The sequence below is a fragment of the Rutidosis leptorrhynchoides genome, chromosome 10 (assembly GCF_046630445.1).
Source record: "Rutidosis leptorrhynchoides isolate AG116_Rl617_1_P2 chromosome 10, CSIRO_AGI_Rlap_v1, whole genome shotgun sequence".
In the NCBI taxonomy this organism is placed as follows: Eukaryota; Viridiplantae; Streptophyta; class Magnoliopsida; order Asterales; family Asteraceae; genus Rutidosis; species Rutidosis leptorrhynchoides.
Genome location: NC_092342.1, coordinates 110907699 through 110923261, shown reverse-complemented (window position 1 = coordinate 110923261; position 15563 = coordinate 110907699). Strand labels below are relative to the sequence as shown.

At 37.0% G+C, this 15563-nt stretch overlaps 1 protein-coding gene across 1 annotated transcript; it reads left to right on the top strand.

Annotated features, from left to right (window-relative positions):
* The first annotated feature begins 6122 nt into the window (after window positions 1-6122).
* LOC139870537 (uncharacterized) lies at window positions 6123-6647 on the top strand. The gene has a single exon (XM_071858322.1). It carries the CDS (start codon window positions 6123-6125, stop codon window positions 6645-6647), a length of 525 nt encoding a protein of 174 aa, XP_071714423.1.
* Window positions 6648-15563: the final 8916 nt, after the last annotated feature.

The following is a 15563-nucleotide window of genomic DNA, read 5'->3' as shown; positions in this document are numbered from 1 at the left end:
AAAATATATAGTTTCCAACAAAAATGTTAAGCAATCATTTTTAAAGAAAACACGGTCGAAGTCCAGACTCCCTAATGCATCCTAACAAACTCGATAAGACACACTAATGCAAATTTTCTGGTTCTCTAAGACCAACGCTCGGATACCAACTGAAATGTCCCGTTCTTATTTATTAAAAATGTTCCATATTAATTGATTTCGTTGCGAGGTTTTGACCTCTATATGAGACGTTTTTCAAAGACTGCATTCATTTTAAAACAAACCATAACCTTTATTTCATCAATAAAGGTTTAAAAAGCTTTACGTAGATTATCAAATAATGATAATCTAAAATATCTTGTTTACACACGACCATTACATAATGGTTTACAATACAAATATGTTACAACAAAATAAGTTTCTTGAATGCAGTTTTTACACAATATCATACAAGCATGGACTCCAAATCTCGTCCTTATTTAATTATGCGACAGCGGAAGCTCTTAATAATCACCTGAGAATAAACATGCTTAAAACGTCAACAAAAATGTTGGTGAGTTATAGGTTTAGCCTATATATATCAAATCATAATAATAGACCACAAGATTTCATATTTCAATACACATCCCATACATAGAGATAAAAATCATTCATATGGTGAACACCTGGTAACCGACATTAACAAGATGCATATATATAAGAATATCCCCATCATTCCGGGACACCCTTCGGATATGATATAAATTTCGAAGTACTAAAGCATCCGGTACTTTGGATGGGGTTTGTTTGACCCAATAGATCTATCTTTAGGATTCGCGTCAATTAGGGTGTCTGTTCCCTAATTCTTAGATTACCAGACTTAATAAAAAGGGGCATATTCGATTTCGATAATTCAACCATAGAATGTAGTTTCACGTACTTGTGTCTATTTTGTAAATCATTTATAAAACCTGCATGTATTCTCATCCCAAAAATATTAGATTTTAAAAGTGGGACTATAACTCACTTTCACAGATTTTTACTTCGTCGGGAAGTAAGACTTGGCCACTGGTTGATTCACGAACCTATAACAATATATACATATATATCAAAGTATGTTTAAAATATATTTACAACACTTTTAATATATTTTGATGTTTTAAGTTTATTAAGTCAGCTGTCCTCGTTAGTAACCTACAACTAGTTGTCCACAGTTAGATGTACAGAAATAAATCGATAAATATTATCTTGAATCAATCCACAACCCAGTGTATACGTATCTCAGTATTGATCACAACTCAAACTATATATATTTTGGAATCAACCTCAACCCTGTATAGCTAACTCCAACATTCACATATAGAGTGTCTATGGTTGTTCCGAAATATATATAGATGTGTCGACATGATAGGTCGAAACATTGTATACGTGTCTATGGTATCTCAAGATTACATAATATACAATACAATTGATTAAGTTATGGTTGGAATAGATTTGTTACCAATTTTCACGTAGCTAAAATGAGAAAAATTATCCAATCTTGTTTTACCCATAACTTCTTCATTTTAAATCCGTTTTGAGTGAATCAAATTGCTATGGTTTCATATTGAACTCTATTTTATGAATATAAACAGAAAAGTATAGGTTTATAGTCGTAAAAATAAGTTACAAGTCGTTTTTGTAAAGGTAGTCATTTCAGTCGAAAGAACGACGTCTAGATGACCATTTTAGAAAACATACTTCCACTTTGAGTTTAACCATAATTTTTGGATATAGTTTCATGTTCATAATAAAAATCATTTTCTCATAATAACAACTTTTAAATCAAAGTTTATCATAGTTTTTAATTAACTAACCCAAAACAGCCCGCGGTGTTATTACGACGGCGTAAATCCGGTTTTACGGTGTTTTTCGTGTTTCCAGGTTTTAAATCATTAAGTTAGCATATCATATAGATATAGAACATGTGTTTAGTTAATTTTAAAAGTCAAGTTAGAAGGATTAACTTTTATTTGCGAACAAGTTTAGAATTAACTAAACTATGTTCTAGTGATTACGAGTTTAAACCTTCAAATAAGATAGTTTTATATATATGAATCGAATGATGTTATGAACATCATTACTACCTCAAGTTTAGTAGGTAAACCTACTGGAAGTGACAAGAAATGATCTAGCTTCAAAGGATCTTGGATGGCTTGAAAGTTCTTGAAGTAGGATCATGACACAAAAACAAGTTCAAGTAAGATTTTTACTCGAATTAAGATAGTTATAGTTATAGAAATTGAATCAAAGTTTGAATATGAATATTACCTTGAATAAGAAAGATAACCTACTGTATATAACAAAGGTTTCTTGATCTTAGATGATTACTTGGAATGGATTAGAAAGCTTGGAAGTAAATTAGTAAACTTGAAGGGATTTTTGAAGTGTTCTTGAAGTGTTCTTCCTATGATGATTATAACTTGATTCTTGAAGTGATTTTTGATGAAGATGATGATTAACTACTGGAAAAATACGTTCATAATAGTGTGGGTGTGTTGAGAGAGAATTAGAAAGAGAATTGGAAGTGAAATGGAGTGAATGATGAGTGGTAATTGATGAGTGGTGAGTGGGGTTAAAAGGAGTTCTAGTTAGTTGACTAGCTCATGGTAGAAGTTAAAATTGATTAGTCATACATGACATAATCAAGAGTGGAATCCCATGCTAGTTCCTATTGGTATATACTCATAGTAAGTACGTTTTGAAGCTGTGTATAATACGGGTAAGAATACGACTAGAATTCTTGATGAAAGAAAAGAATGGAAAAGTAACTGTAACCATTTTCGTTAAGTATGAGTGTTTTGATATATGTCTTGAAGTCTTCCAAAAGTATTTTAATACATCTAAATACACTACATGTATATACATTTTAACTGAGTCGTTAAGTCATCGTTAGTCGTTACATGTAAGTGTTGTTTTGAAACCTTTAAGTTAACGATCTCAATTAATGTTGTTAACCCATTGTTTATTATATCTAATGAGATGTTAAATTATTATATTATCATGATATTATGATATATTAATATATCTTAATATGATATATATACATTTAAATGTCGTTACAACGATAATCGTTACATATATGTCTCGTTTCGAAATCCTTAAGTTAGTAGTCTTGTTTATATGTATATAACTCATTATTAATATACTTATGGAGATACTTACTTATCATAATCTCATGTTAACCATAGGTATATCCATATATATATCGTCATATCGTTTTTACAAGTTTTAACGTTCGTGAATCGCCGGTCAACTTGGGTGGTCAATTGTCTATATGAAACATATTTCAATTAATCAAGTCTTAACAAGTTTGATTGCTTAACATGTTGGAAACATTTAATCATGTAAATATCAATCTCAATTAATATATATAAACATGGAAAAGTTCGGGTCACTACAATATGTGGCCTTCACGCAGGACCAAGGTCAGTAGTGTAGCGACCCGACAAAATTGTCATTGATGGCGCCGACTACTTAGGTCCCGTTACGTGGTCATAAGTCTTTTGAATAACGTTTGACCAAAATATGTCGCCTTCATTTCAAAAATAAAGATTGTTTCCAAGTTTACAAGAATTGTTCAACCAAAAGTTACGTTACAAAGTTATAAGTACAAATGAAACCTATGCGACACAGTTTTAAATAAAGTCAAAAGACGCTCCATGTATGCACATATACTCGACATCCAAAGCAAGTATCAAAATAATGAGCGGAAGCATGTATCACATATCGTTCAAAGACTTGAGAAAAATATAGAAATCTGTCAACGAAAACGTTGGTGAAATCATAGGTTTAAGTAAGTAAGTGAGTAAATAAGTAATTTGAACCACAAGATTTGCAACATCGAAATAATAGTTAACCATTCCAAAATTTATTTCACGAGCACCCAATTATCAATGCTTAACATTCCTTCCATAGAACCCCATCACAAAAGTGTTAGAACATACACTGTTTCTCGAAAATATATTTCATTCGTAGAAGGTAGCGAACCGTCTGAATGAGGGTTTGTCAAACCCATATGGATCCATACAACATATGTTCTCGCTTACACCCGGTAAGTGTAACTAATGATAATCGAATTGAGGATTTTGTTCTAAACTCGTATGTAGAATGTTTGTTTTCCTGTACTTGTGTTCACTTAGTAAAAAGAAACGTTTATGTTTTCTCATCCCAAATGTAAGTTCAAAAGAGTAAAAGTGGGACTATGATCTCACCTTGATGCACGAGAATAAATATACTTCACAAAGTTAACGTGTGTAAGAACGAATGCTAGTCTTGACCTAAACAATAGGTTGTATCAATATCGGTAAAGTATAAAGTCGGTCAAAGTGTTCAATTAGTCCTATGGCTCGTTACGACTCGATTATATAGCATGTGAGTCAAATTGTCAAGTTTCATGCAAGATACAAGTATAAAAGCATGTTAGAACGATCGCATAAACATTTGGTTAAGTTTGACTAAAAGTCAAACTTGGTCAAAGTCAAAGTCAACGGGGTCGGGTCGGGTATCCGACAATTTTTTCATGATGATAAAGTATATATTAACATGTTTGTCAAGTTTCATGTTAATCGGAGTTACGAGTAAACGGGGATGAAAACGTGAAAATCAAAAAGAAATTGGGACAGTCCAAAATGGCGCGCCGCTCCATTTGTCTGTTCAGCAAGTCTGGCAGTTTTCAAGTGTTCCAAACGAGCCAAACTTCAAACAACCATAATTTACGAACCGTAAACACTTAAAACGCGTATCTTATATCGTTGGAAAGGTAATTTGACAAAGAACACAAATAAACACATTTCACCAACCAAAAACATCATTTTCAATAACCGAAAACTCGTCAAGTGATCATTAAAGGCTTATTCACAAAGTTGCAAGTTCACAAAATGCATTTCATGATTCGGGAATCCACTTTACACATACGATACGCCGTTTCGAAGATAATTAAACATACAATACAACTAAACACTTACTAATAACGTTTCATGGCATTCAAAGTGTCAAAAGTTCATTTCAAGTTCATCAAACCCTAACTCAAAATTCACAAAATCAATAATCATGTTAATGAAGTTTTCTCAATCAACTTACACATCAAATTGAAGCTAATGATGCTAGTAACACATTTAATACATGAACTTTAACATTTAAACAACATTTAATCATCCAAAACTCAAGATTAAACACACCCATTTAATGAGTTCATGCTAGTTACTCAAAACAACAAAATCGAACAAATTAATCATATATTCATGTTAGACTTGAGCCATAGATACTAATTAACAACTTTATAAGTCAAAGACATCAAGAACAAGAAATCTAGTAATTTTAGAAAGTTACCCAAATGAGATGTAATCGGTATGGATTCGAAGAGGAAGATGCAAGGATTCCAAATATATAATTTGTTTGGATTGATGCTTGCTCGATTTGAAATGGATGATGATTCTTTGAAATGAAGTTTGAGAGAATATGTGAAAGTATTAAGAAAAATTGGAAATGAAATGGATAATGGATGGAGGAAGTGGGTGTTGACCACTTTGACCTAGTCAAAAGTTTGGTCTTTTGGCAACATTGGTCCCTCAAGTTTGTAGTCGGGTGCGGGAATTAACCGAACGAATTATTTTGAATTACACGAGAGTACGGGAGACGTTATAATCAGATAACTAAAATATTAAGAATGTTAGCTAATGGAGGATATAAATCTAGATACGAAGGATATTATTAAAATAAAATGACGGGCGTTAAAATAATTTAACGAAAAAAATGTGGGATGTTACAAGTAGTTGCAAAGATCATGAGGCTTGGATACTATTGGCCTACGATGCACCTTGACGCAACAATAGTACTACAAACTTGCGAATCTTGTCAAATCCACTCGAACGTCCCCAGGCTACCGAAGCAAGAGTTAGTTTCAGTAACCTCAGCCTGGCCATTCATGAAGTGGGGGATAGACATAGTTGGACCTATCAATGACACCCCTGGAAGCCCAAGGTTCCTGCTAGTAGCAATCGACTACTTTACCACGTGGGCCGAGGCAAAGCCCTTGACAGCAGTCACCGGGAAACAAGTGGAGAAGTTCGTTTGGGAACACGTTGTATGCAGGTTCGGGGTTCCCCAAAAAATATTCTCTGACAATGGAAAACAGTTTACAGAAGGGATTTTCCCAAAAAATTGACGAAAGACTGAGAATTCAACAAAACTTCACCTCGGTATACCACCCTCAGGGCAATGGACAGGTGGAAGTAACTAACCGAGACATAATCAAGGGAATCGAGAAATGCTTGGGTAAGTGCAGAAAGGGATGGATTGATGAACTTCCCCTGGTACTATGGGCGCATAGGACAACACCGAAGCAAAGCAATGGAGAGATACCCTATAGCCTCGCATACAGAACGGAAGCTGTTCTTCCAGCTGAAATACAAGTGTTAACCGATAGGACGGCAAACCATGAGAATAACGAAGAAAATCTCCGCACCAACTTAGATCTGCTCGAAGAAAGGAGAGAGGCAGCCTTGATCTGCGAAGCTTCGTACAAACGAATGATTGAAAGCTATTACAACAAGCGAGTGAAGCCATTGACTTTCAAGGTAGGAGACTATGTCCGAAGGCTAAACAACACAAGCAAGGTGGAATACGAAGGAAAATTGGGACCAAATTAGGAAGCACCTTATCTAATTTCACAAGTGCTAGGCAAAGGCTCATACAAGTTGGAGACAACTGCCTGAAAGCCCATACCAAGAGCATGGATCGGAGCAAACCTCCGAAAGTTCTATCATTAGATACCCTGTATCTTTTCTTTCTAGTATGTAGTTGAAAGTTACTATATTGGTAGTTGAAGTCTAAAAAATTCCTACACAGAACTTAATGAACTTCCTACAACTTTTTTGATATACTAATGTCTTAATAAAATCAAATTCCAAATAAGGAATCACATAAAGGATATGACAGCTGGAACAGACTTTAAAAGTATAAATAACCCTGTCAAAGTCCACATAATACCGAGTAATGAAACAAAAATTTTTCTTCGCACTACTCGAAGTAAGGAAACAAAGTTTCCTTAAAAGTGATCACTGTATGACAATCCCTGCAGGAAGAGAATTTTTTACCAACCTAAGCAGGATAAAATCCATGGTAAAATATAAAAGAAAAGCATGCTAAACTTAAAAAAGAACTAGAGTTATAAGTGTCACAACATACATAACCATTGTTCAACAAAAGGACAACTAAGCCCAGGCACGTAAGCCAAACTACAAAAGATAATAAGTGTTTTTGAACAATTACACATCACAACTAATTAGCAGGAGCATCAACCTTCTCAGACTCCCCCATAGCCTCGGGAACTTCCAAATGAGTCTCCTCGTCATCATGGACTTCAGGAACAACAGTGGCAAATGTATTCAAAAGATCACAAGGTTTAGCATCCACCTTGTCAGAAATAGTCTTGAAATAGTCAAATTCGGCATGTTCAAGCTCATCAAAACCAGCATTCACCATTGCTTTCCCGTGATCTGTATAATCAGAAAAATCACCAAGCTGCACAACCCCCTTTGATGCCAAGTCTCCTATCAACTCACATCTGGCCTGAACCTTTAAGGCCAACACCACATCACCAAAAAGTTGACCAAAATCTACACTCTTTAACATTTGGTGACAAGCATGACGTATAACCTGGAAGTAATTTGTGAGTAATCAGATTTCAACTCCGCACAACACTTCTTGTAATCTTTCAACTCATCAGCAATGGCCAACTTCTGAACATCACTTAGCTTCACCTACCTCTGCAAGCTTGTTATCTCATCACGAGCAGCTTTTAACTCTTCCTCATAACTAGGAGCCATCAACACCTCCTTCTCAAGCTTTTTGACTCGCTCACTCATCGCAGCATGATGCCCCTTCAAAGACTTGAATTCTGCATTACGCTTCTGCAAAAAAAGGAGGAAGCGATGTGCCCCATAGAAACAGCCTGAAAGTTGATAAGTGAATAGGAATCATGAAACCTCTTCATATCATCAGCAAAAGAGCTTCCCCGGTTATCAGGAACAAGACTATCAACAATGTCAAAACAGTCAGCTGGAGCAGGAACTTCGGAAAACACAGGCAAGTCTGCAAAAGACAAACAAAGTCATAGAAAAAAGGATTCAAAGAAGATATAAGTACATATAAAAAAGAGAGCTATTAGCATCACCCATAATGTCATAACTTGCTTCGTCCCGAAGATGACCAAATTTTTGCTTCTTCACAGAGGAAAGATCAAGATACGCCTTTCGTTTCAACACACCCTTAGCCTTGTAGCGTTGTGCCACCCTTGCCCCAACACCAGTAACAAGAGATGCAATAGGCTGATCATCCTGAGTATCAACATCGATGGGAGCTTAAATTTGCTTCGCTCTTCTAACGACCCGTCCTAATCTATCTGGATGAATACATTACATTTGGTTACATCGCGAGGTACTTAACCTCTATATGATACATTTTACAAACATTGCATTCGTTTTTAAAAGACAAACTTTCATTACATCGAAAGTTGACGGCATGCATACCATTTCATAATATATCCAACTATAATTGACTTAATAATAATCTTGATGAACTCGACGACTCGAATGCAACGTCTTTTGAAATATGTCATGAATGACTCCAAGTAATATCTCTAATATGAGCAAATGCACAGCGGAAGATTTCTTTCATACCTGAGAATAAACATGCTGTAGCGACCCGACCAAATCGTCATTGACGGCGCCGTCTACTTAGGTCCCGTTACGTGGTCATAAGTCTTTAAAACAACGTTTGACCAAAAGATATGTCGCATTCATTTCAAATGTAAAGGTTGTTCAAGTTTTACAAGAATACTTCCACCACAAGTTACGATACCAAGTTTTAAGTACAAATGAAACTTATGCGACACAATTTAAAAGTATCCAAAAGACGCTCCATGTATGCATGTATACTCGACATCCAAGCAAGTATCAAAAGAGTGCGGAAGCATGTATCACTAAGCATTCAAAACCTGAGAAAACATAGAAGAATCTGTCAACGAAAACGTTGGTGAAATCATAGGTTTAGTAAGTAAATTGTATTGAACCACAAGGTTCTTTAAGAATTGCTCAACCAGAATCGTTCACATTCCAAAATAGTATTTGTATCACGAGCACCCAATTATCAAGGCTTAACCGAATCTTCCCTCTGAATTTTGAATTTAGTGTTAGAACTTACACTATACATTGTTGAAATTATATTTCATTCACTAACGGTAGCGAACCGTCTGAATGAGGGTTTGTTAAACCCGTATGGCCACACAACATAATTACACGCTTACACTTACACCCTGCAAGTGGAACTAATGATAATTGGATTGAGGACTTTTGTTCAAACTCGTATGCATCTTTGTATTCGTATTTGTTCACAATGTAAAAGCATGAAAAGTAAATAGGTATGAAATGTATGTGTTTCTCAGCCCACGATGTAAAGAATAAAAGTGATTAAAAGTGGGACTATGATCTCACCTTGAATGCACGAGTAGTAAAGTACTTCAACAAGTAAATGTGTGCAAGAACAATGCTAGTCTTGACCTAAACAAATAGGTTGTATCAATAACGGTAAACACGATAGGTCAAAGATGTTCAATTAGTCCTATGGCTCGTTAAGACTCGATCCTAATAGCATGTGAATCAAATTGTCATGTTTCATGCAAGGTACAAGTATAAAAACATGTTAGAACGATTGCACAATTATTTGGTTAAGTTTGATTAAAAGTCAACTTGGTCGGGTCAAAGTCAACAGAAAAGTCAACGGGGTCGGGTTGGATATCCGACAATTTTTCTAAGTTATATAATCATATATGAGCATGTTGGCCAAGTTTCATGTTAATCGGAGATCCGTAGCATAGCAAACATTTTCATGTCAAATGACCAAAGCAAACAGCCAGTTTTAGCCAAATGGGACGGCGTCCCAAATGGCTAGACGGCGTCCCAGTTCAAAAGGGGGGACGGCGTCCCGAGAAGCTAGACGGCGTCCCAGTTCAAAAGGTGGGACGGCGTCCCAAGTATCTGGACGGCGTCCTGATCTTTTCCCAGGCCCTGTTTGCTGTATTCCTCAAATGGACGAACCAAAACACAAACAATCACATTTTATGATCCGCAAACAATTAGAACATGTATTTTATATCATCGGAAAGCTCTTTCGACAAGGAACGCAACTAAGCACTTTTCATCAAGCAAAAACATCATATACTATAACCGAAATCCCGTCAAGTGATCAATAGAGGTTTATTTTCAAGTTTCAAGTTCGTAAAACGTATTTTATGATCCGGGAATCCAATTTACACATACGATATGCCGTTTTGAAGGTAATGAAACATACATTACAACTAAACACTAACAATTAACATTTCATGGCATTCAAGCATCAAAAGTTCATGTCAAGAACTATCAAACCCTAGTCAAACATCACAAAATCATTAATCGGGTTTTTGAAGTTTTCTTAATCAACCTACACATCAAAACGAAGCTAGTGATACTAGTAACACAATTAAAACATGAACTTTAACAATCTACAACATTAACTCATCCAAAATCAAGGATTAAGCAAACCCATTCCAAAAACTCAAACTAGTTACTCAAAACAATAAATCGAGCAAGTAAATCATATATTCATGCTAGACACGAGCCATAGACACTAACTAACACCATTTCAAGTATATAAAACGAATTTAGAGAAATTTAGAGTTTTAGAAATGTTACCCAAAATCGATGAAGTTAGTATCAAATCGTAGAGAATGAAGAGAGGATTAAGAATATGTAGTCGGATTTGTTGTGAGCTTCCAAGATTGAATTTAGATGATGAATGAATGGAATGGGTTTGTGTGTGTGTTCTTGAGATGGAGAGAAAAGAGGTGAGGGAGATGATGGAATGAAAAATGGGTTGACTAGTTGACCTAGTCAACTAGTTTGCCCATTTGGCAACTCCGGTCCCTCGAGTTTCAAAGCGGGTGCGGGATTTAACCGATCGAATATTTTTAAAACGCAAGTTAACGAGAGATGTTATAATTAAATAACAAGAATATTATGAACGTTCGTCAACGGAGTCGACGAATTTAAATACGAAAGATATTATTTTAAAAAAAAAAGAAAGACGGCGTTAAAATAAATTTAACGGAAAAACGCGGGATGTTACATTATCCACACCTCAAAAGAAATTTCGTCCCGAAATTTAGTTGGAAGTAGTAGTCGATGTCTCTTCCTTGAGACCTTGCATTGTCAATGCTATGAATAAGCGAAAATACGTCCTTGGGCATTCCCACGAATTTGGACAGTCGGGGTTTTACGTTGTATTAAGGTTTGGTTTTACGATCCACAGTTTCAACCGGTCTTTCTACGAAGAGGAGTTGTTATCGATAGTAAGTTTATCTAGAAGGATAGCACGTTCCTGTTCCGCAGGACACGTATCTAAGTTTGTTACATGGAAAGTAGGGTAAACGGAAACTTAATTGAGTCGGAGGTTCTAAACGGTAGGAAGCGGTTCCAATACGCCCCAAGATTTCAAAAGGATCAATATTGCGGATATAAATTTCCTCGATTTCCCGAAACGGATTACACCTTTCCAAGGTGCGGTTTCTCAATATTACGCGGTTACACACTGGGATTTGTGAGGTTTTCATCTAAGTTTGGTATAACTCTTCTGGCGACTACGGATCGTCTCGAGCCCTCCTCGGATTTGAATGATTTCAATTGTTGTTTCTTGATGGAGTTCAGATTTCGGTGGTTGATGCTTTGGTTAAATGAACAGGGGTATGACATTAGCGGTCATATAGGGTTTCGGAAAGTGCGCGTGAACACACGAGTGGTAACTACTGTTGTAAGAGTGATCTACTAAAGGTGACAATACGAGTTTGTGACATGTCTTTCCAAGACGTAAATCGTTCGTTTGCTCGGTTCGTCAGTTTGTGGGTGGTACGCGGTACTCATGTCTAAGCGGGTTCCCAAGGTTCCTTGTAAAACTAGAAGTGAAACGAGTATTTCGATACAGGATGAATGACGAAGATACACCGTGTTGGAATAGAATCTCTTAAGATATGTTTGAACAAGTCAGTTAGGGTTCGAAAAATGTTCGTTAGGACTATTCACCCTCGTGGCGAATACTAATGTAATATGAGGAGTTTATCTGTCCATGGAGAAATGTTACAAGGAGTTTCCTTAAACGGAAATGCGAGCGATGAGGATAGGAGTGAAATGAGGACTTTGAATAGGATGAGCTTACATCTCGAGGTTGCCATAACGTGCCTCTAGTTGTCAAAAGTTGAAGTCTGAAAGAGAAACGAGATAGTACACGTAGTTGTATGGTTCGGGGTTGCATAATAGTTGGCCGATTATCAGAAACACAAGGGCGTTAAGTCAAAGAAGAGTGAAGTATCGTTGGATTGTGTGTTATCTTAAATTCCAGTAATATCAGACGGTAATGGTGAAATATCAGGGGTGTGTAGTGTGGTACGTGATGACGAGAAAATTGATCGGATCCACAATTTAGTATTCGACTTCTCCGTGCAAGATAACGAATTTAACTAGAAATGTTGGTGTGAAGAATCACGCTCAAGGTTCGATCGCGGAGAGATTAAAGTCGTGTAACACGAGAAAAGTCAGAAATGAATTTTCGGTAATAACAGACGAGGTCTAAGATTTTACGAATACAAGTCTGAGTGGGGAGAGTTTCCTGATTACATGTGGCTTGATTTTGAGATTGATTGAAATGTCTTGATCATTAACATTATGGTCTAGAAAATTGGACTTCGTTCAACAGAAATTCTCACTCGGAGAATTTGGTATAAAGTTGCTCTTTTCTCAAAAGTTCGAGCGTAAGATGGTGATGTTGTTCGTTTTCCTTCTTTACTTAAATAAGTTAAGATGTCATCTATAAATACGATAACAGATTAGTCTATATGAATTTGCATACGCGGTTCAAGAGGTTTATGGATACGGACGAGCCTTGGATAAATCGAATGGTACTAAGAGAGATTTACAACTAACGTTGCGAGTTCGGAAAAGACTCAGGAGACATTGTCTCCCTTAACCCCCAATTGATGATAACCGGAACGGAGGTCGTTTTGGAATACACACGGGATTCATGCAAGAAATCATGAGGTCATGGATGCGAGGGAGAGGGTATCGGTTTCCAACCGAAAATTACTCAGTTCACAATAATCTATACAAGACGATGGGGAAACATTTTTTTTTTTTTTTTTTTTTTTTTTTTTTAATGAATAAGTTCCGAGCTCCCTAGTTCTATAGGTGTCAAGTCAAAAGTCTTAATGTATATCCTCCAATAAAATTTATAGGCACACAATATTTTTCCGTTGGTCACTTAAATCGTCTAAGTAGTATCTAGGGGAAAAAGTGGAATGTAAAGAGCACGAGTCAAAGACTTGTTTATAAAACGTCTAACGGTAACCGAATCGAATAAACATGAAACGTGAGAATTTCGAGAAGAAACATACCCGTGACTAGTCCATCGTCGTCTCGGGCATCCTAGGCGTTGATGTTGAAAGTTTAACGGCGTGCGTTGGGGTTGATTTTCTTATTTGGGCACGCACTCCTAAAATGACCCGGTTGGCCACATTCAAAACAAACACCCGTCTTGGGTGCATTGTGCTCCTTTTGAGCGACGGGAGCGGTATTCCTACACTCGTGGGCTACATGGCCACTTCTTTGACACTTCAAGCAAAATGGTTTGCCACATTCGCCTAAATGATGTTTGTAGCACTCGTTACAATACGGTAGGTGTCCGGTATAACCCCTCTTGCCATCGGAGGTGTAAAGCTTCTTAGTAAAGTTGTTGTTGCTTGATTGGGAGGGTTCCCACTTTCTTTTGTTGCCGCCCGATTTATCCTCGGCCTTAGGTGCCGGAACTACGATTTCGTCAACCGTTTCAATTAGTTGGCGAGCCATGTTCATAGCGGCTTGATGAGTAGTGGGTTTGGATGACATCACCCCTTGTTTGATGCTTTTTGGAAGACCGAGCATGTAGAGCTCAATCCTTTGAGATTCGGGGTTAACAAGATTAGGACACATCAAGGATAGTTCGGCGAAGCGTTGATTATAAGCTTTAAGATCGTTTCCGACCGCTTTCAAAGCTCTTAGTTCTTCCTCAAGCTTTCGGGTTTCTTCGCGCGGAAAATATTCAACAATCATCTTTTCCTTTAGATCGGCCCAAGAGAGGGCATGAGCTTCATCGGTACCCACCGATTGAACATAGGTGTTCCACCATGTTAGAGCAATTCCGGAGAAAGTGTGAGTGGAGTATTTGACCTTGTCTTGGTCCCGACAACCGCTTATGCTAAAGACGGCTTCCGTTTGCTCAAACCATCGGGTGAGCACGACCGGTCCCCCGGTTCCATCAAAAGTGTGAGGTTTGCACCCCATGAAAGCTTTATAGGAGCATCCCTCGTTTGAGTTTCCGGCTCCATTGTTGTTGTTGTTGTTGTTGTTGTGGTTGTTATTATTATTGTTGTTGGATGAGTGACCGGCCATGGCCGCATCTACGGCGGTAGCTATCATCCGTTCGAGAGCTTGTTCGGGAGTTTCATTGCGGCGTACACGACGAGGAGCCAATGTTCCTTCAAGACACAAGAATATCGTTGGTTAGTATTTTCAACAATACTAACCGGAGTATGGAATAAGGATAGAGAGAAAATTTTCCTTGACTCGCCCTAAATTCTTTATGTCATAATGTCGGAACGTCCATGTGAATCACCGTAATATAATCCCGGAAATTATATTACCCTGATTCTCATGTGCATTTAACATTACTTCATAAAGTCAAGGTGGCGCGTCAACAAAATTTATCAACATAAGATCAAGATCGAATACGAGTTAGATATGATAGAAGAGTTCGAGTATAAATGCACAAATAGTCAAGTAATTCCTACTGCAGTCTATATGCCGGTTGTAGTCTAGATTCACCTATGTACCCTATGACTCGGGGTGGACACAAATGAACTCTAAATCCCTACAACCAAGGCTCTGATACCATCTGTAGCGACCCGACCAAATCGTCATTGACGGCGCCGTCTACTTAGGTCCCGTTACGTGGTCATAAGTCTTTAAAACAACGTTTGACCAAAAGATATGTCGCATTCATTTCAAATGTAAAGGTTGTTCAAGTTTTACAAGAATAGTTCCACCACAAGTTACGATACCAAGTTTTAAGTACAAATGAAACTTATGCGACACAATTTAAAAGTATCCAAAAGACGCTCCATGTATGCATGTATACTCGACATCCAAGCAAGTATCAAAAGAGTGCGGAAGCATGTATCACTAAGCATTCAAAACCTGAGAAAACATAGAAGAATCTGTCAACGAAAACGTTGGTGAAATCATAGGTTTAGTAAGTAAATTGTATTGAACCACAAGGTTCTTTAAGAATTGCTCAACCAGAATCGTTCACATTCCAAAATAGTATTTGTATCACGAGCACCCAATTATCAAGGCTTAACCGAATCTTCCCTCTGAATTTTGAATTTAGTGTTAGAACTTACACTATACATTGTTGAAATTATATTTCATTCACTAACGGTAGCGAAC